This window comes from Paroedura picta, chromosome 1 (genome assembly GCF_049243985.1).
Source record: "Paroedura picta isolate Pp20150507F chromosome 1, Ppicta_v3.0, whole genome shotgun sequence".
Taxonomy (NCBI): Eukaryota; Metazoa; Chordata; class Lepidosauria; order Squamata; family Gekkonidae; genus Paroedura; species Paroedura picta.
The window spans coordinates 24,349,662-24,370,285 of NC_135369.1; the positions used below are offsets into that span (position 1 = coordinate 24,349,662).

Sequence of the window (20,624 nt, forward strand, 5' to 3'; positions counted from 1 at the left end):
GACTACAGTGAGCAAACCTCTGAATGCTACTGCTAGGAGGCAGCCTCAGGAAGGCCTTGGCCTCAGTGCCTTGAGCATTGGGCTTCTAGAGCCAGCTTGGTGTATTGGTTGAGAGTGGCGTCCTCTAATCTGGAGTACTGAGTTTGATTCCCCATGCCTCCTCCACATGTAGCCAGCTGGGTGACCTTGGGCTAGTCACAGTTCTCTAAGAGCTTTCTCAGCCCCACCTCCCTCACAAGGGTATCTGTTGAGGGGAGAGGAAGGGAAGGTGATATGTAAGCCGCTTTGAGACTCCTTCTGGTAGTGAAAGGCAGGGTATAAAAAATCAGGTCTGCTTCTCGAGAGTGACAAGTTGGCCACCCTGTTAAACAGGATAGCTAATTAGATAGATCACTGGACTAATCCAGCAAGGCTCACCTTATATTCTTAGGCTACCGCCTACCTACTAGGAGGGTTTCCCCCCAAAACTTTAAAAAACTGGTCATATTTAGATCACTATAATGATCTGTTGCAAACATTTACTGGTTTGTTTGTTTATTAGAATTTTTATACTGCCCTCCCTTACGGTTCAGGGCGGTTTATGTACAATGTTGTGGGTATTATATGGAACGACCTAAGCATAAAATATAGTCAAAATAACATCAACAATAACCCAACAGTGGTTTAAATTAACATAATATCAGTGAGTTAAGTCAAAAATATTATAACGTGAACAACAACTTAGATAAACCCCCAGAGAGGTCAGACAGGTGTAGGCCATGGAGGAGGTGTGTGAGGGGGACCTGTAGATGTTATTGGGTTGGTCAGTCTCAGGCCTGGTGGAGGAGCTCCATTTTGCAGGCCCTGATGAATTGTAGTTCAGGCAGGGCCCTGATCTCTTCACGGAGCTTGTTCCACTAATTGGGAGCCAGGACAGAAAAAGCTCTGGCCCTTGTTGAGGATCAATATATTTTCTTTCATTTTTTAAGTACCCGTATATACTCGAGCATAAGCCGACCTGAATTTTAGCCAAGGCACCTAATTTCACCACAAAAAACCTGGGGGAACTTATTGACTCGAGTATAAGCCTTGGGTGGGAAATGCAGCAGCTACTGATAAATTTAAAAAATAACAATAGATACCAATAAAATTACATTAATTGAGGCATCAGTAGGTTAAATGTTTTTGAATATTTATTTCAAAGAAAAACAGTATAGCTCTGTAAGTAGAAAAGAGGGTCAACAAAAATAATATATCTACAATACCAGGTAAGTGGGACCTTCACTCGTGTATAAGCCTAGGGGGGCTTTTTCAGCATTGAAAATGTGCTGAAAAAGTCGGTTTATACTTGAGTGTATATGGTAAATCTCTCGCACTTTTCTTTACAGAGTTATAAGAGGGAAGGTAGTGGCTGCTCATTTCTCCCTATGACTTTATGGTGAAAAGGGCCATGGAGTTTTATGGGTTGGATTGTGATTTTATTGATTATTTTGTAAACCACCACAAGATGGATATTGTCGAGAATGGTGGCAGAGAAATCAAACAAAAATTAAATAAATACTTTTTTGTTTTTAAATGCGAAAGCCAGAATAAGTACCATTGCAATAGACTGAAATAGTATTGGGGGTAATATCACGTGAATGCTGTAGCACTTTAGCTATAAGTGATTTTTTAAAGACCACTGACAGTGGGAAGGGGAATTTACAGCCACGGGGGAGGCTGAGGCAAGGAAAGTCCAGGAAAAACTTCCATGTGGATGTTCTATTGCATCAGTGACTGCCTCTCCGTTTGCAACAGCAAGAGCTGCACAGAGAACTGTCTCATATGTGAGAGAGATCAATGTAAAGCAGGAGAAAACACAGAAAATGGATAATTAGGGACTGACACTGTGTGGATGCCCCCCCCCCAAAAAAAAACAATAAACCCTGACTCCAATTTGAATGCCAAATGAAAGCAAAACCTCCATGTGGAAATAGTCCTGCTTTGCAGGAGTGATTTTCTCCCTACTTGGCTGTTTTCAGGAACTAAAGAGTGATCAGTTACATTCAGACACTCAGCTGAACAACAGTTAAATGAATATGTCCAGAAACCCTGGTTAGCATCCCTGATTTTTCTCCTCTTCTCCTTGTGCACAACATGATGAAGGAATCGTGGCTTAACACTAATACATGAGGGCAGCCCTGTAGCTAAACAGGAGCTCTCTCACCCCTTGGCTTGAGAGTCTTGGCTTGTTAAGGGCGAAGGAACAAAGACTCAGTAAAATGGTTGTGAAAATCTCAGGTTGTTCTTTCTTGGACCTGCAAGCTCCTCTCTGCTCAAATCCCATTCATTACGCCCCAAATCTCTGTCTCTTCCTCTCTTCTAGTCCTGCTGGCTGAATGTGTGGATGACGGAGATGTGAGCGGGAAGACCTTGAAGATTACAGATTTTGGGCTGGCCCGTGAATGGCACAAGACCACCAAGATGAGCACAGCGGGCACCTACGCCTGGATGGCACCAGAAGTCATCAAAAGCTCCACTTTCTCCCGAGGCAGCGACATTTGGAGGTGAGAGCGAAGCCCTGATCCAGGCATGGACTCCTGCTTTAGAACCACAGAATGCCAAGAGGGCAGAGAAAGGCAGGGTCCCACGACACACGTGAAAGCCTCAAGTCCCCACAGGAGTGTCTGAGACTTCCTCCCTCTTCCCACTGCTGTTCATAATGCAAAGCTCTCAGGACTCTCAGAATTCTTCAGTGAGTAAATTAAAGAAAGAGCAAAACTTTCATGAGAGACAGGGTATGTGTTTGTATGGGGCGTGCCTGCTGAGACCCCCCAAATTTGCATCGCTGATTTCACAGAATAAGGAACTTCGGGATATCCCTTCAGTCTTGATCTCAGTCATTGTCAACAACAGGGCCCCCCAAAGTGATACCCATATTCTTGGGTGCCCACCAACTGTTTTTAGGCCCAAGAGGGATCCTGATTGGCCACTGGGGGTCTGATTGGCTTTGTTTCATCAGCAGTTGCCACCAGAGTTGGTTTTATCATCTCTCTCCCCTCTTTCCCAGTGTATTTTTTAAATTGCCTTTCTTCTCCGTAGCACTTGAGCCTCCTGTGTGGTTGGTTATGCCTCCTGTGGTGGCCGTTTTGTGGTTGAGGTCTCCCTCCTGTGGCAGCCACCACTCCCTCCTGTGGCAGAATTCTAATGGTGTCCACAGATTGGGAAAGGTTGGAGCCCCTTCGTTGACCGTGTGTAGAAAGGAAATGGATTTTAATTCCCAAGTACAATTTTTATTCCCTAGAAACTGTGAACCACAAACTAAATAGGCCCAGGATCCTTTTCAACTGAAGTGGCCAGAAAGATTTGCATTATTGATAATGGGTATTTCACAAAATAAGAAACGTTGGAGGGCCTTGATTTTGGCCTGAATGAGGGTGGGGGTCCCATTGAGTACAGAGACAGAGTTCCAGTCACTTCCTGCTGGTGTGCTGGAATTTCACGACTTCTCCTGTGTTCCTTTTTCCTTCTAGTTACGGAGTCCTTCTTTGGGAGCTTCTTACAGGGGAAGTCCCGTATCGAGGCATAGATGGGCTTGCTGTGGCTTACGGTGTGGCTGTCAACAAGCTGACGCTGCCTATTCCATCCACCTGTCCAGAACCCTTTGCACGCCTCATGGCAGGTAAGAGGACCAGGAAGGGAGGTTGGAATTGGAACCGGGCTGAGAACAGAGTTCCCTAGGGTGACAAATGGCCTCTTGTGTGACTGTATTGAGGAACCCACAAGTCCTGTTTCTTTAAACATGTCAATGCTGCTCTCCCAACTTTAGTGTTCTCTCTCTCCAGCCTCCTCAAATAGGTCTCTGAGTCAACTAAAAATATTTTTTTATTATGTGTATTAAGTGCTGTTAAGTGTCTTTTGATTTACGTTAATCCTATGGATTAATTCAAATGGGTAGCCGTGTTGGTCTGAAGTAGCACAATAAACTCAGAGTCCAGTAGCACCTTTAAGACCAACAAAGATTTATTCAGGCGTGAGCTTTCGAGTGCAAGCACTCTTCCTCAGACTGTGAACTCCTTACATGACAGGGAATATATAGCAAAAATCAATTCTGTTACAAAAAGGCAGAGTGCTTGTACTCGAAAGCTCACGCCCTGAATAAATCTTTGTTGGTCTCAAAAGTGCTACTGGACTCTGATTTTATTGTACTTTGGATTAATGTCGTACAGAATGTCCTATTGTTAAAATAATAGCATTGGAAGGGTGTTTTTATGCATTTGTTTACTTTTTGGGTCCTCAGTGGAGGGACCCAAAGCAGCTTACCTTGACCACCAATCCTCCATTTTATCCTTACAACAACCCTGTGAGGTAGGTTAGGCTGGGAGTGTGTCTGGTCTCATGCCACCCAGTAAGTTTTCATGACAAAGCAGGATTTGAACCTGGATCTCACAGATCCTGGTCTGACACTTCAATCACTACACCACACTAGTTCTTCAGAAGTCCTGAAGGGGTGGGCTGGCTTTTCAGTCCTTGACCTACCCCTCTTCTTAACTACACGCATTTTGAACCAGCCCTTCTGAGATATGGCCATGGTGCCTCTGAGCACGTACAGGTTGCCTTTCTCTTACTGCTGAAACGCTGCTGCTTATCCTTATTATTTTGTACATTTTTATCTCAGCCTTCCTCCGAGGAACTCAGGATGGCCTACATATTTTCCCCTCCTCCACTTTACTTTCAGGACAACTCTTGGTGATAAAATAGTCTGAAAGAGAGTGAAGGTCACCCTGCAAGCTTCACGGCAGAGTGAGGATTTGAACCTGGGACTCTCGGATCCTAGTTTTCACTTTAATGCTCCCTTTCCCTGGTGACAGTCTGAGAAGATGGTCCAAATCCCTTTTCCCCAAAAAGCTGGGAAGGTTGTACTTTCAAGAAGGATTCTCATGCTGATACTCTGGACCTCACTGGGCAGGATCTGCTGGCACTTCTGCACCCCTCTCCATTTAAACAGACATACCAAATATGTATTATTTGCCAATACAGACTTCATTAGGCAGGGCTGCCCTGATTTGCACAGGGAGAATTTTCTTGGGATTTATGGTGCCCTGATCCCATGCCACTGTCTCCTCAGGTGCAAGCACAATGGGCTTTCCTGAGTCAAGGGAGGTGTTTGTACCTTTTCCATAGCCCCACCCAAGCCCCCATAACTCTAGCTGTTGCTCAGCATCCTCTGTAGCGTGGCACCCCCCCTTCAGGATCATACCATGCTTAAGACAGTTGTCATAAAAGCCCTTTGCAGCCTTACAGACACATAAACTGGAAGGCCACCAATTGCTCATTTTGGGAACACCTGCACATAACCCTTTGTGTATGCATAATCACCATTTTGCCTGAAAAGGTATGTCAGGTGGATTTTCAGCCTTGGTATATGCGTGCCAGAGCCTAGGAGCATTCTGATATACATTTTCTGAGCCTCAGAACACCCATGTCAGAATTTTCCCAGGTTTTCCTGGCACATATTTACTGTGGCTGAAAATCCACCTGTCACATCTTTCAGGCAAAATGGTGATCACATGTACCACTTCACCCTGTACACTTTATCCTGTAGACCCAGTTTGGTGTAGTGGTTCAGAGTGGTGGCCTATAATCTGGAGAACCAGGTTTGGTTCCCTGCTCCTTCACATGCAGCCAGCTGGGTGACCTTGGGCTAGTTACAGTCCTCTCAGGGCCATTCTCACAGAGCTGTCAGAAGCTCTCTCAGCCCTACCTCCCTCACAGGGTGTCTGTTGTGTGGAGAGGAAGAGAAAGTGATTGTAAGCCTCTTTGAGACTCTTTCTGGTAGAGAAAAGCGGCCTATAAGAACCAACTCTTCTGCTTCAGTAATACCAGGGCTCTCTCAGCCTCACCCACCTCACAAGGTGTCTGTTGTGGGGAGTGTAAGGGAAGGCAGTTGTAAGCCTCTTGGAGACTCCTTCACGCAGTTCAACACATAGTTGAACAAAAATCATCCCAAAAGGGCTGTCCTCTTGTGAGAATCCTAATTTGAGAGACACATGTCTGAATTCCAGTGCGCCTAAAATCCATAAGGTATGAATTCAGATGTGAATTTTTCAGGAGTTAAAATCTGAGTTGTTTAGTGGTTACAGAATCAGACTAGGACCTGGGAGGCCCAGGTTTAAATGTGCAAATTGCTTGTTCTCGTTCTACCTCCCAGGGTTGTTGTGAGGAGAAAACGGGTGAGGGAGAAACATGTGCACTGTCTTGAGCTCCTTAGAGGAAGGGTGGGTTAGGGAAGGATAGGATGTCCTCAGGCAACAAAAACATCCTACTATGAATAAGAGAGTAAAATGAAAAGAAATTGTGGGAGGTGTAAGCCCAGGAGAATAAGAGTCTCTCTCCTCTGTCTCGTGTGGCTTTAAGGTGTCTGGCAGAAATATCATATTTGTGTTCTGTGCAGTGTCCAACATCCTCTGGGTATCAAATGTATAGCTGCAAACCAGACAGATTCTCATGTTGCCAAAGGAGGAAAGAGATAGAGAGGAGAACCTGGTGGTTCCACCCCCGGACACTGACACCCCTTTGCACCCTGTTTCTCCTCCTTCCCAGAGTGCTGGGAACAGGACCCCCATCGCCGCCCTAGCTTTGCAGCCATCCTGTCGCAGTTGACGGTGCTGGAGGCGCAAGTTCTCCACGACCTGCCTCAGGAGTCCTTCCACTCTATGCAAGACGACTGGAAAGTTGAGATCCAGAACATGTTTGATGAGCTGCGTGCCAAGGAGAAGGTGAGGGAAAGAGAGAACAGTATCCAACCTCCTAGCACTTCCAGTGCTGGAATATCCTTACATATTTTGGATAAATATCACAGGATTTAAAAAAATATATAGTCTGTGTCACTGAGTCCCTTGCTTCCCACCTCCCCCCACAGCGACTGCATGTCATGGAATATTCGCAAGCATTGGAACCGTTCAGGGTGACAGTGCCAACCATACAGTGCCGATAGACTATGCAGCTTTCAGTCGTGGAAAGCAGAAGATCAGGGGCTAAAATCTCTCATGGAACATGCAGGCAGGAGGAGTTGTGTGGGAGTGCTAGACAGACAGGAAGTTGAGAGGGAAAAGGCTAAGAGCTTCCAGGTCAGCAGGTGGGGTCCCCGGGCCCATTACCTCTCCTTCCAGAAGCAAAGTGCCCCTCCCTCTAGGTTCCCAGAGCCCAGCTTCCTCTCTCGTTGCCCCGGTCCTCACGTTCCCCCTCCCCCTGTCCCCCCCAGGAGCTGCTGAGCCGCGAGGAGGAGCTGAGGCAGGCAGCCCTGAAGCAGAAGTCGCAGGAAGAGTTTCTGCGCCAGCGAGAGCACGAGTTGGCCCAGTGGGAGCTGGAGGTTTTCGAGCGCGAGCTGAGCCTCCTCATCCAGCAGATGAACCGGGAACGGCCGCACGTGAAGAAGCGGAAGGGGACCTTCAAGAGGAACAAGCTGAAAGGGAGGGACGGCGAACGCATCAGCATGCCCCTCGGTACGACCCTCGTGGGGAAAAGTTGCATTCGGGCGTTTGGTGGTGGGGAGGAGAAGATGAAAATTGCTGTTTCACAGAGGCTAAGCAGGGTTTGCCCTAGTTAGTACTCAGATGGGAGGTCTCCTAAGGATGTCCAGGGAGATTGGCAGTGGCAAGCCATCTCTGTAAATCTCTTCTCTCGAAAACCCTAGGGGGTTAGTTGGGACTTGAGGACTCTTTCCACCCCAGGAGTCTTAATTCAGGCTTTTCTGCATTCTTCTCTTGTACCTCTTTTTTCTTGATGTCCCTTTGGGAACAGGGGCCACAACTGGACTATAATGTGTTTTCCTTTCCTCTCCCCTCAGATTTTAAGCACCGCATTACCGTGCAGGCTTCCCCCGGTTTGGACAAGAGGAAGGACTTCTTTGAGGTGGGGGCTGGTGGCTCCCCCACGTTCCCACGATTCCGAGCTATTCAATGTGAGTGATGATTATTTGGACCTGTGGGGGTTGGGGTGGAGTCTCTGCCCCATTGTTGGCCCTCCAGAAGAACTGGTTGTCCACTGATGCAAAGAGGATACAGAATATTCGTGGTCAGAACTAAATGCAAAATACAAAACCGTACAGAATAGGGAGCAGAATCAAATATTCGAAAGAATAATCCCAACATTTATTGGAGTACATCTTCAAATAATCTTCTCATTCCAATACGGTTTGTAAGTTGATAATCTAATTTCTCAATGACAAGTATGTCGGTTATGAACTCATTTCATTCCACTTCTTCAAATATGTGAATGTATTCCTCTAGACCAGGCTTTCTCAACCAGGGTTTCATGAAATGCAGAGGTTTCTTGATGGCCTTGGACGGGCTTCCTGAATAGGTGGGAATTAATTAATTGTTTTGCCTTTTGAACTTGTCCATGGCATTGAACTTGTCCATGGCAAGATCATGGCAACCGGCTCTCTCAGTTCCTGGCAAATAGAAGGGGAAGAAATTGAGATAGTGACAGATTTTATTTTGCTGGGCTCCAAGATCACTGCAGATGGGGACTGCAGCAAAGAAATTAAAAGACGCTTGCTCCTGGGGAGGAAAGCTATGGCAAATCTAGACAGCATCCTAAAAAGCAGAGACATCACCCTTCCAACAAAAGTGCGTTTAGTCAAGGCTATGGTCTTCCCAGTTGCAATGTATGGCTGCGAAAGTTGGACCATAAGAAAGGCCGAGCATCAAAGAATTGAGGCTTTTGAACTCTGGTACTGGAGAAGACTCTTGCGAGTCCCTTGGACTGCAAGGTGAACAAACCGGTCAATCCTAGAGGAGTCCTGCTTGCTCCTTAGAAGGCCAAATCCTGAAGATGAAACTCAAATACTTTGGCCACCTCATGAGAAGGAAGGACTTCCTGCAGAAGAGCCTAATGCTGGGAACGATCGAGGGCAAAAGCAGAAGGGGACGACAGAGAATGAGGTGGCTGGATGGAGTCACTGAAGCAGTAGGTGCAAACTTAAATAGACTCCAGGGAATGGTGGAGGCCTGGAGGGTCATTGTCCATGGGGTCGCAATGGGTCGGACACGATTTCGCACCTAACAACAACAACAACAACAATTAATTGTATATATTTTATTTAAAATAGTTAAACATTTATTGGGTGATATTACTATATATGGCCATGTCAACCTGCTCCCCTGGGTGGGCGTGTCCACAGCTGTGCTTCCCCACCATATTGTGCACAATTGTGCCCCTTCTGGGGTTTCTTGAAGCTTGAAGAATGTTTCAGTGGTTTTTCAATGGTAAAATAGTTGAGAAAGTCTGTTCTAGACCGAAGTCATATACAGCATTCAATTTCAGTTCTCCAACACGTGGAACTTCTCTAATGGTCTATCTACAAAAGCACTTGGAGCATTTATTTGTTTGTTTGTTTGTTTTGTTTTGTTTGTTTTGTTTGTTTTGTTTGTTTGTTTATTTATTGTTGTTGTTGTTATTATTATTAGATTTATTTCCCGCCTCTCCCGATAGGCTCGAGGCGGGTCACAACAACTAATCTCATTAAAATTCCCATTAAAACATCAATCTACTAACATGATGGCTAAAAATCCCTCCCCCAATTATCAAAGAGGTGAAGAGGAAAGGATAGGGGAGTAGCGTACACTCCAACTCCTAGGGGGGGAGCGATGTCCCTGATTCGCTGACCCCAGCCTCAACCATAGACCTGGTGGAAGAGCTCCATTTTACAGGCCCTGCGGAAAGCTGACAAATCCCGCAGGGCCCGCAGATCACCCGGGAGCTCATTCCACCAGGTAGGGGCCAGGACCGAAAAGGCCCTGGCCCTGGTCGAGGCTAGGCGCGCTTCCTTCGGGCTGGGGACGAAGATTGTTTGACGATGTTTTTCAATTAATTTTGAGACTATTCTTTAGAATACTTTATTGTATAGCCTATTCCATACACAGTTTTGTATTTTGCATTTAGTTCTGGCCACTGAATGAGGCAGGATGCTGGGCACTGCTCTGATCCAACAGTGCTCTCCCTACATTTTTATGTAGCTGGAACCAGGAACGCTCTCAGACACACAGGAAGTTGCCCTCAGCCCCACTTCCTTTTCTCATCTTGATATAGTGCTGTTAAGGAGGCCTGTTTTGAAATGGTTACATGAATCAAGACAGAAGTCCATTTGAACATGAGTCAACAGTGTGACTCAATGGTTAAAAAGACAAATGGGGTTTTGGGCTGTATCAAACGGAGTATCATGTCCAGATCACGGGAGGTGATGGTACCACTTTACTCTGCTTGGGTTTGGCCTGCGTTCAGTTTTGGGCACCCCAATTGAAGAGTATTGTAGACCAGTGGTCCCCAACCTTTCTTAGGCTGGGGACCGGCAGGGCATCGGGCCGCGCCTGCGTGCCCGCGCGGGCCATGCCCACGCATCGGGCCGCACCTGTGGGCCGCACCCACATATCGGGCCGCGTCCGCGCAGGCCACGGCCACTCATCGGCCCGCACCCGCGGGCTGTGCCCGCGCAATGCACGTGCGCGGCCCGCACGGGCGCGGCCCGGCCCTGATTCCCTCTCCCCGCCCTCCCGCAGTAAGAAGCTTCCCGGGCCACAGGCTTGCGGCCTGGGAAGTTTTTTACTGCGGGGGGGCGGGGAGAGGGAGCTGCGACCCGGCGCCATGGCTTTCGCAGCCCGGCACCGGGCCGCGGCTCGCAGGTTGGAGACCACTGTTGTAGACAAACTGGAGCATGTCCAGAGGAGGGCAACAAAGATGGTGAGGAGTTTGGAGAACAAGACGTATGAGGAAATGTTGGGGGAGCTTGGTCTGTTTAACCTGGAGAGGAGATGACTGAGAGGGGATTTGATAACCATCTTCAAGTACTTAAAAGGCTGCCATATAGAGGATGGAGCAGAGTTGTTCTCTCTTGCCCCGGAAGGACAGACCAGAACCAATGTGATGAAATTAATTCAAAAGAAATTCTGTCAAAACATCAGGAAGAAGTTCCTGACAGAGCGGTTTCTCAGTGGAACAGGCTTCCTTGGGAGGTGGTGGGTTCTCCATCTTTGGAAATTTTTAAACAGAGGCTGGATAGCCATCTGACAGAGAGGCTGATTCTGTGAAGATTCAAGGGGGTGGCAGGTGACAGTGGAAGAGTGATACGGTTGTGAGTATCCTGCATAGTGCAGGGGGTTGGATTAGATGACCCATGAGGTCCCCTCCAACTCTATTATTCTATGATTCTATGAATTTGCAACATTTTCTGAGAGCTAACACAGGAATTTCAGCGGGACCCCAGCTATAGGCTGGGCTGCTGTGATGTCAAGAAATGTTCAGCTGGGAGAAAGGGGAAGAGGGTCAGCAGTAGAATGTGGATCAGTGGAGTGGCTTACCTCCTACAGGGACCAAGTCCTATGAAGATAGGTTGAGGGACTTGGGAATGTTCAGCCTGGAGAAAAGGAGGTTGAGAGGGGACATGATAGCCCTCTTTAAGTATTTGAAAGGTTGTCATTTGGAGGAGGGCAGGATGCTGTTTCCGTTGGCTGCAGAGGAGAGGATGTGCAGTAATAGGTTTAAACTACAAGTACAACGATATAGGCTAGATATCAGGAAAAAAATTTTCACAGTCAGAGTAGTTCAGCAGTGGAATAGGCTGCCTAAGGAGGTGGTGAGCTCCCCCTCACTGGCAGTCTTCAAGCAAAGGTTGGATACACACTTTTCTTGGATGCTTTAGGATGCTTAGGGGTGATCCTGCGTTGAGCAGGGGGTTGGACTAGATGGCCTGTATGGCCCCTTCCAACTCTATGATTCTGTGATTCTGTGACCTGGAGTGGGACAGCCTGGCCATTCGTCGCCAAGGCCTTCTTTACCAACCGGTGTGGTGTAAAGAGTTGTCCATTTGAAAGATGTCAGCTGAAATGTTGCTATGCCACAGGAATCTGATTCACTGTTTCTAGGATTGAAAAAAGTGATTTCCGTGGAAATAGCAGATCTTCATGACTGTTGCTCCTGTGCATGTCATCACTGAGAAACATTGCAGCCTATATTCGTGGGAATTGTTTGCGCTTCAACAAACTTAGGTTGCAATTTTTGTCTGTGATGATGTCCATATAAGCAACAGTTAAACTTTTCTGATTGGCCAACCATAAATTGATGTCATGGGTGGACATGTACGCTGTCACGCATAATGTTCTGAAACTTCTACACCATAACGCTCTGTAACCATGACAGATTGAGCCCTGTGCTGTCCAAATGTGGCCACTGAAGCTTCTTTTTTTAAAGGGGCGCATGGTGCTCGGGGGAGGAGACCTTTCCCTCCCCTGCAGTTTTCCCGGTTCTTAAAGAAACACACACACATGTACATGCGCTCACTCACACACTCTCTCTCTCTCTCTTTCACACACACACACACCATACATTTTCCACAGCAGAGAGAAAAATGCCATAGAAAAGTTTCAGGTGCCCATTTTCATGCCCTTATAGAGTTTGAACTGATTTACCCTGTTGTGCAAATGTGCCATTTGATGCGCTTAATTCCTTTTCCACACAGTGGACCCAAGCGAGAACGATCAGAACTGGGGCCGCCAGTCACCACGTCGAGGGGAGGAGACCTGGAATGGCCGAACCAAGAGTCCCAATTCTCCCAAACCGTGGGAGAGCACTACCCAGAACGGAAGGTAGGGGGCACAATTTCCCTGCCCCCCCCTCCACACACATACTGCTTGCCTGCCCTGCTCATTTTCAGTTACTCTCCTTTATAGCAGCGGACATTTACTGTGCCAAAATGGCAGCCATGTTCCTGTTCTCACTTTTGAGAGAGTTTGCATATTGTGTGTGTGTGTCTGTGGCGGGGGGGGGGGGGGCTGGTAGCCATCTTCCAGTTCCCCATTTTGTATCTTGACTTCACTTTGAATGGGAGCTGAGGCAGGGGTTTTGTTCTAGCATTCCTTCCAAAGGGGAACATTGAATGGTGCGAGGGAGCAGGGCCAGGAGCACCTTTCGGATCTCTGTTATGCCCACCGTGGAGCTTCCCCAGAGCTGATCCCCAAACTTGGTGATGGAAGGGGAGGGGGAAAGGCATTGATGCACACAGATAACTTGTATATGGACAGACGTTCCCTGCATCATCTGTGTGAGCAGGCAAGTGATGTGCCATGTCTTCGAATGCATGCTGAACCCTTTCCCGTCCGTCTGTTCTCAGGAGAAGGTCACGCTTGGAGGAGACTACCTGGTACATGGAGCCGGAAGTACCAAATCCTCCTACGCAGATCCAGACCCAGCTCAGTCAGAACGGTGAGCCCCTCCCCGCTGCCCCTCCCTTTTGTCAGCGGCTTTGCACTACTGTTCCCCTGGGAGTGCTTTTTGAGTTGAATCTGGTGTGCTGGAGTGGCAGGTTCAGGGTTTTCCTGAACACGTGTGCCCCCTGACCTGGGCAGATACTAAGCAAGGGATGGGGAGTACTTGGATGGGGAGGCCCCTGAGGAAGTCCAGGGTTTCTGCAAAGAGGCAAGCAAGGGCAAACCACCTCGGATCCCCTAGGGCAGGGGTAGTCAAACTGTAGTCCTCCAGATGTCCATGGACTACAATTCCCATGAACATCTGCCAGTGTTTGCTCGTCCCTGGCAGGGGCTCATGGGAATTGTAGTCCATGAACATCTGGAGGACCACAGGTTGACTACCCCTTCTCTAGGGCAGGGGTAGTCAAACTGCTGCCCTCCATCTGGCAAGGGCTCATGGGAATTGTAGTCCATGGACATCTGGAGGGCCGCAGTTTGACTACCCCTTCTCTAGGGCCTTGAAATCCCTGTGAGGTTGCCATAAGTTTGCTGCAGCTTGATGACACTTTCCACCACCATGAGTTCAAGAATTGCCTGAGTTCTGGCTGTGCTCCAGAGCTCAAGGCGCGCTCTCTCTCTCTCTCTCTCTCTCTCTCTCTCTCTCTCTCTCTCTCTCTCTCTCTCTCTCTCTCTCTCTCTCTCTCTCCCTCCCTCCCTCCCTCCCTCCCTCCCTCCCTCCCTCCCTCCCATTTCTGACCATGATGCCTTTGAGTTCTACGGAACTCTCTTTCCAGGCTGCCGAGTGGAGGAAAATATGTCCAAATGGGCTGTTTTGTGATATCCTTATGGAACATTGCAGGATGTGGAGAAAGGAGAGAGAGAGAGAGAGAATATTTTCTTCCTCCTCCCTACTCCCTTAGTTTTGATGCCCCACGTTGAGACCAAAAGAAAAAATGTGCCGAAAGAATCAGAATACCTTTGTTGACATATAAAGAAGAAGAAAGTAGTAGTAGTAGTAGTAGTAGTAGTAGTGACAAAGCAGTTGTTCTTTGTCACTACTGCAGTTGTTGTTGTTATGTGCGAAGTCGTGTCTGACCCATCGCGACCCCATGGACAATGATCCTCCAGGCCTTCCTGTCCTCTACCATTCCCCAGAGTCCATTTAAGTTTGCACCTACTGCTTCAGTGACTCCATCCAGCCACCTCATTCTCTGTCGTCCCCTTCTTCATTTGCCCTCGATCGCTCCCAGCATTAGGCTCTTCTCCAGGGAGTCCTTCCTTCTCATGAGGTGGCCAAAGTATTTGAGTTTCATCTTCAGGATCTGGCCTTCTAAAGAGCAGTCAAGGTTGATCTCCTCTAGGACTGACCGGTTTGTTCGCCTTGCAGTCCAAGGGACTCGCAAGAGTCTTCTCCAGCACCAGAGTTCAAAAGCCTCAATTCTTTGATGCTCGTCCTTCCTTATGGTCCAACTTTCACAGCCATACATTGCAACTGGGAAGACCATAGCCTTGACTAAACGCACTTTTGTTGGCAGGGTGATGTCTCTGCTAATTCTGCAGTTATGGGACCTCATTCCCAGCTGTATAAACTTGGCAGCCAAATCAATAATTTGAGAGTTTTTGCTTCCTAATGGGAAATGATCTTAGTCTCATGTTGTTTAGGAAAAAGTGGGTTGATGAGCCACCCATGAATAATAGCATAGAACAGGCAATAGAAAAACACCGGTAAGATGGGTTCAATGAAGCCAAAATTGCAGGGATGTATTCTTTTAGAGTAGGGTCTTTTTGTATATCTTCCTTGAAATACGGCCGAGGGGAGAGCAATAAATCTCGCTGTGCCCAAAAGAGTTACTGCCTCTTTTCACCACCTGGAGAGGAGCGTCTGCATCCACTGGGGGGCGCTGGTTCCCATGCAGAAGGGACCAGACTTAGTCCTAGCGTCTGCCATTCAAAAGAGCCGAGTGCTACCAAAGTGTGCCCTAACTTGGGAAAGAGCAGGCTGCAATAAAGTGAGTGGGTCTGTAATCGCCATGGTTTTATAATACTGACCTTCATGGACCAGTTGTTTCATTTGGAAGTATTCAAAGCTTCAAATGACTGTTAAAGATATAGATGCAGCTGTTGAGTGGACTCACTCACAGCTTCTATGAATCAAGAAGAAGAAGAAGAAGAGTGGGTTCTTATATGCTGCTTTTCCCTACCCGAAGGAGGCTCAAAGCGGCTTACAGTCGCCTTCCCTTTCCTCTCCCCACAACAGACACCCTGTGGGGTGGGTGAGGCTGAGAGAGCCCTGATATCACTGCCCGGTCAGAACAGTTTTATCAGTGCGGTGGTGAGCCCAAGGTCACCCAGCTGGCTGCATGTGAGGGAGTGGGGAATCGAACCCGGCATGCCAGATTAGAAGTCCACATTCCTAACCACTACACCAAACTGGCTCTCAAGAAAGGGCAAAGTTCTCCCGTGCAAGCCACTTTGGGATGAATGCTTTTCCTCTGAGGAGCCCAGAGCAATGAGTACAGTCTCCCACAGGCCAGCTGGGTAGTGGTTAAGAGCAGCAGCTTCTGATCTGGAGAGTCAGGTTTGCTTCTCCACTCCTCCTCCACATGCAGCCAGCTGGGTGACCTTGGGCTCGTCACAGTCCTGATAATGCTGTTCTCTCACAAAGCTGTCCTGTCAGAGCTCTCTCAGCCCCACTTACCTCTCAGGGTATCTGTTGTGGGGAGAGGAAGGGAAGGCCGCTTTGAGACTCCTTTGGGTAGGGAAAAGCAGAGTATAACCTAACTCTCCTTCTTCTACATCCTCATGACAACCCTTTGAGGTAGATTAGGTGGAGGGACTGGCCCAAAGCTCTGCCCAGCCAGTTTCAGGGCTGATGGAGGATTTGAACCCCCAGCCCTGTTCACTTCTAGTCCAGTGCTTGCTGCATCTTGCCCTACAGTTGTGAAACAGCTCTTACAAGATGCTTATTTGCAGCAAGCCTAAGCAGAAGGAAGTCTGCAGACAGGAAGTTAACACAGGGCCCTCCCACTCCCTCCCTTTGATGCCAAACAGACATGCAACGCTTAGTGGTCCTCAATGCATGGGATCCTAGGAATACAGCCTCCAATTTACAGTTGACATTTGAAACTAGGAATGTGCCTTCCAGGGTATGCTTTTCTGATTCTGTGAAATGGCTGATCTCCCTCCCCGCCCTCCTTTCTCGTCCTCATAGGCAACACCTCAGGCGATTCCGTTGAAGCGGAGGATCCAGCACCGGAACGGCCCAGCCCTCCCCGCCTCATCCAGAGGGCCCTACTCCGGGGCACGGCCTTGCTTGCTTCCCTCGGCCTGGGCCGAGAGCTGCCATCTGCCCCCCAGGAACTCCTGCCAACCCCCCCTGAAAGGGACCCCGCCCCTGCCCTGCTGGTGGAGTTGTGTAAAGAGGATCCCCCCACCGATCTCCTCGTCGACCTTGCCTCCGTGGGCGACAGGGATGCTTTGCCTCCTCTTTGGGCCCAGATGTCGCCCAAGATCCCAAGACTGGCGGAGGGTCGTAGCAACAAAACCCAGAAATGGGGTAAGTTACTGGTTGAGTAGTTTGGACGGTACAGCAGCCGGACGATGCTGACACAAACTAAAAGCGTAATCCCAAACCTGCAGGGACCTGAGTGTTGTATTTACGTGTTTGAAAGGTGGTCACTTAGAGGAGGCCAGGGAGTGGTTCTTGCTGGCAGGAGAGGATTGGACCTGCAGTGATAGGTTTCAACTACATGTAGAACAGTACTGGCTGGATCAGGGGGGAAATGGTCAAAGTCAGAGTAGTTCAGCAGTGGGATTGGCTGCCTAAGCAGGACCTGGACAAATCCTGGATGCTTTAGGCTGATTGAGCAGGGGGTTGGACTAGATGGCCCGTTTGGCCTCTTCCAATTCTATGATTCTGTGATTCTATAGATATGAAATTCGAATCCGAAATGCTCAAACTTTGCTCTTGACAATGAGTACCAAGTTACATGGAAACCTGTAACCCTACAACACCTGCATGTGGATGGATCTGGGGTGTCTGTGGCACCCTCCCTCCCCATCCAGACATCCCCAGGGTATGTTGCCAGCGCAGAACCTGACCTGTGTACTTCAAAGAGGATAAGGCCCATGCAGGACCACAAGTACCGCCGGATATGCACAGCTTCTGACTTTATCTAGTAGTGCAGACTTCATCTGCTCTTCAGCCTGTGTGCAGTAATAGGTGTGCATGGCCCCCTCACTCTTGATTGTTAAGAGCAGCAGAAGACAGTTTTATCCAGAATGTCATTCAGTTAGTTTCTCCCCTGCCTCAGGCTGTTTTGGTGATTTTAGTTCCTGGCCTTTTGTGTATTTTCTGCATTTCTGTTTGCATTGTAAACTGCCTTCAATCCTGTCAGTAGAAAGGCAGCCACAAAATGGTTTAGATAACTGAATAAATAACAGCACTGTTCATCTGCTTGGGGGACAAAAGCAAGGATCCAGATGATGCCTCACAGCCCTCATACCCAGTTCTCCCCAAACAGCTGAATGAGGCTACCAGCAATGATTTGACAGGGATTAGCAGGCCCTGCAACAGATTGCCGATTCTTATGTTTGATAAGGGCTCTTAAAGCCAACAGGAGCTGTAAATGTTATTGGATGAAGTAGTTTAGGAAAACACACATTTGCCAGATGATTGACAGTGCAGACTGCCGCCAGGTTGCAGCTGACCTCCCATGGGGGTTTCCAGGTGAGGGACGTCCAGAGGTGGTTTGCCATTTCCTGCCTCCACATCATGGTCCTGGCATTCCTCAGAGGCCTCCCATCCATATACTAGTCAGGACTGACCCTGCTTAGCTTCTGAGATCTGACAATATTGGACTAGCCTGGGCTGTCCAAGTCAGGGCGTCAAAAGATTACAGGGTTTTTAAAATTTGGTGAATTATCAGATTTGTCCATTTTAGTGTAAATCTATCTGCATATTTTCAGAGCCTCAACAAGGGTCCCCTTCCGAGTTGTCAGATGAAGCGTGAGATAATTTTACCATTCCTAGAATAAAAACCACCTTTCGTCCCTACCAGGAGAAGTTGTTGTTTTTGTTTTTTTCTTTTAATTTATTTCTTTAGGGATTTTTATACCGCCCCTCGTGGACTTTGCCATCTTGGGTTGGGATGCAATTAATTAATTTATATACCACCCTCCCCGCAGGGTAGTTTGCGTGAAATGGGAACAATACAATTAACTCAGTTTATAGTGATGTGGTAACAACAGTAACAGTAACAATGAGATAATGGTAGTAATAAACATTGTAGAACAGTAGAATACTAGAACATTGATTAACTTGTACTGAGGCCCAGTGGTTTGGGATCTGTAATGATTGTCGGAGGGAGGCTTGGGGGGGCCTGTGGGAAGCGGTGGTTCGGACTAACCTCAACCAAAAGCCTGGCGGAAGAGCTCCCTTTTGCAGGCCTCAGAGAGTTCCAGCAGGGCTCCAGTCTCTCTCAGGAGCTCATGCCACCAGGCAGGAGCCAGGGCCGAAAGGATCAGGCAGATTTTCTTAGTGCCAGGGATCCTTAACTGATTAGTGTTGTGAGATCTAAGAGCTCTGGGGAACAGGCTTTTAATTTCCCATTTGAATCTAATGCCCAAAGCTGCATTGGGCAATTTGTGGCTCTGCTGACCAAAACGAGGCGTTGTGACTGGACCAGGTAGAGCCTTAGCTACCCCGCTTTGCCACTTGGGTGTGGATTTCTACCTGCTGATTCCAGTTAGCACAGTCTGCTGGGGAGGATCCCCCCCATTCTTTAACCCAATTGCTAATGTTTGCTTCTTTCTGTTCCCTGCAGATGGAACAGCTCTCCCATCACCCTCCTCTCCACGCAGCCCACGGTCACCTCGCCCCGCCTCTCACTCCAGCCTTATCTCCCGACCCCGGCCTTCTCCCGTCCGCAGTCGTATCGACCCTTGGAGCTTCGTGTCTTCCAGACCCCGTGCTTCACCCGTTCAGTCCCCCCAGCTAGGGCCACGCCTGTTCAAGCCACTGAATTCCGAAGGCACCAATCCGTTTGTGGTGCACGAGCCCGATCCGTTCATCTGTGGGGACTTCTCAGCCCCAAGGGAGCCTTCAGCGCCTACGCCCCCTGACCCCTTTACCATTGCGTCCAGTTTGGCTGCTCCGGGGCAGCGTAGTAGTCCCACTCTCTTGCCAGGCTGGACCGCCGGCCGCCAACGACCCAAAGAAGAACTCCCAGCCCCGCCCTGGTGGTCAGCAGCTGCAACCCCACAAGGAAGAGCAGACCCAAAATGAGCGAGAGCAGAAGAGGGAAGTCCCGCCTTCCAGAAGCACCTTTTGTTCAGGAAGTTGGCGCCTTCGATAGAACCTCGTGCTCAACTGTGATTGGACGTGAGGCTGCAAATCTGAGGCTAGAGTATCGACTGCTTCAGTAGGGAGAACGTGACTATGCCTAGATGGTAAAGGGGGCAGGGGAACCTTCTGGAGAAGTCTTCCTCTTCACTCCTCACCCCCTGCCTTGCCATTTTTTCAAGGATGTGAAACCACTTACCGCCAACAAGAGTGCCCTGTGCAGCAGAGGGCTGCGAAAGCAGGGAGGGGGTGTGTGTATGTGTGCGTGTGTGTGTTTGTGTGTGTGAGATTACAGAGAGCAAGGGGAGAGGGAGGCAGTATGATGGGAGAACCGTTTTCCTTGCTCTGCATAAGGAACACTACTAACCAGCCATATCCGTGGGAGGAGACACTCTCCTCTTTGCCCCGTTCTGCACATGTCAACTGTGGACCTTGGAGGGTCTGGTGGATCAGCCAGACTGGCAGCTGCCTGTCTTCCTCATCTCTTCTCCAGTCGCCAGCTGGCCCCCTGCTGCTGCAGCAGCCATGACCGTGCCCACTGGAGGCAGGCTGTGCATATCGGAGTGTCAGATGTTTTGTGAGACCTGGCCACTAGAAAAATTGCCTCCTCCTCACCATTCCTCCGCCCCTGAGCTCAGCAAAGCCAGCAATGCAGAATCTGCTGCAGGCTCCAGGGTGCCACAACAAGCCTTTGTAATACTTGTGTGCAAGAGTGAGTGCCCAGTTGTGCCAGCATGAGAAGAAGCCGGTTGGATACAGGTGCGGCTGCTTGTGGTTCGGGCATCGTCCACCTGTTCAGCAAGGAGTGTGAGTGAGAGAGAATGGACAAGGCACACACGCAAAACCTGCCATGCTTGGGATGCTGCAGCAGGTGGTGCTCTTGCAGTCGGCAATCAATGGCACTTGGAACGTGCAATTCTACTGTGTCCCCCTCCCCCCCTTTTAAAGTCATGCCTGTGCCAGGCTCCCTTGGGCCTTTCCCACTTCAGGTGCCCCAGGGAGCCACTTGTGTCAAGCCCAGCCCAGCTTGGAAAGGGCCAAGCCTGTGAAATGAGACCAAATAAACCTCCAGTTCTTGC

General features: G+C 48.8%; 1 protein-coding gene across 1 annotated transcript in view; it reads left to right on the plus strand.

The window, feature by feature from the left end:
• Positions 1-20,624, plus strand: part of MAP3K11 (mitogen-activated protein kinase kinase kinase 11) — a 48,724-nt gene extending 28,100 nt beyond the window's left edge. The window contains exons 2-10 of the mRNA XM_077328237.1: positions 2,345-2,525; positions 3,492-3,640; positions 6,562-6,737; positions 7,223-7,463; positions 7,808-7,921; positions 12,476-12,602; positions 13,127-13,218; positions 16,414-16,758; positions 19,028-20,624. Of these exons, the coding sequence (XP_077184352.1) occupies positions 2,345-2,525; positions 3,492-3,640; positions 6,562-6,737; positions 7,223-7,463; positions 7,808-7,921; positions 12,476-12,602; positions 13,127-13,218; positions 16,414-16,758; positions 19,028-19,488 (1,886 nt within the window). The 3' untranslated portion in view covers positions 19,489-20,624. The remainder of the gene's footprint in view (positions 1-2,344; positions 2,526-3,491; positions 3,641-6,561; positions 6,738-7,222; positions 7,464-7,807; positions 7,922-12,475; positions 12,603-13,126; positions 13,219-16,413; positions 16,759-19,027) is intronic.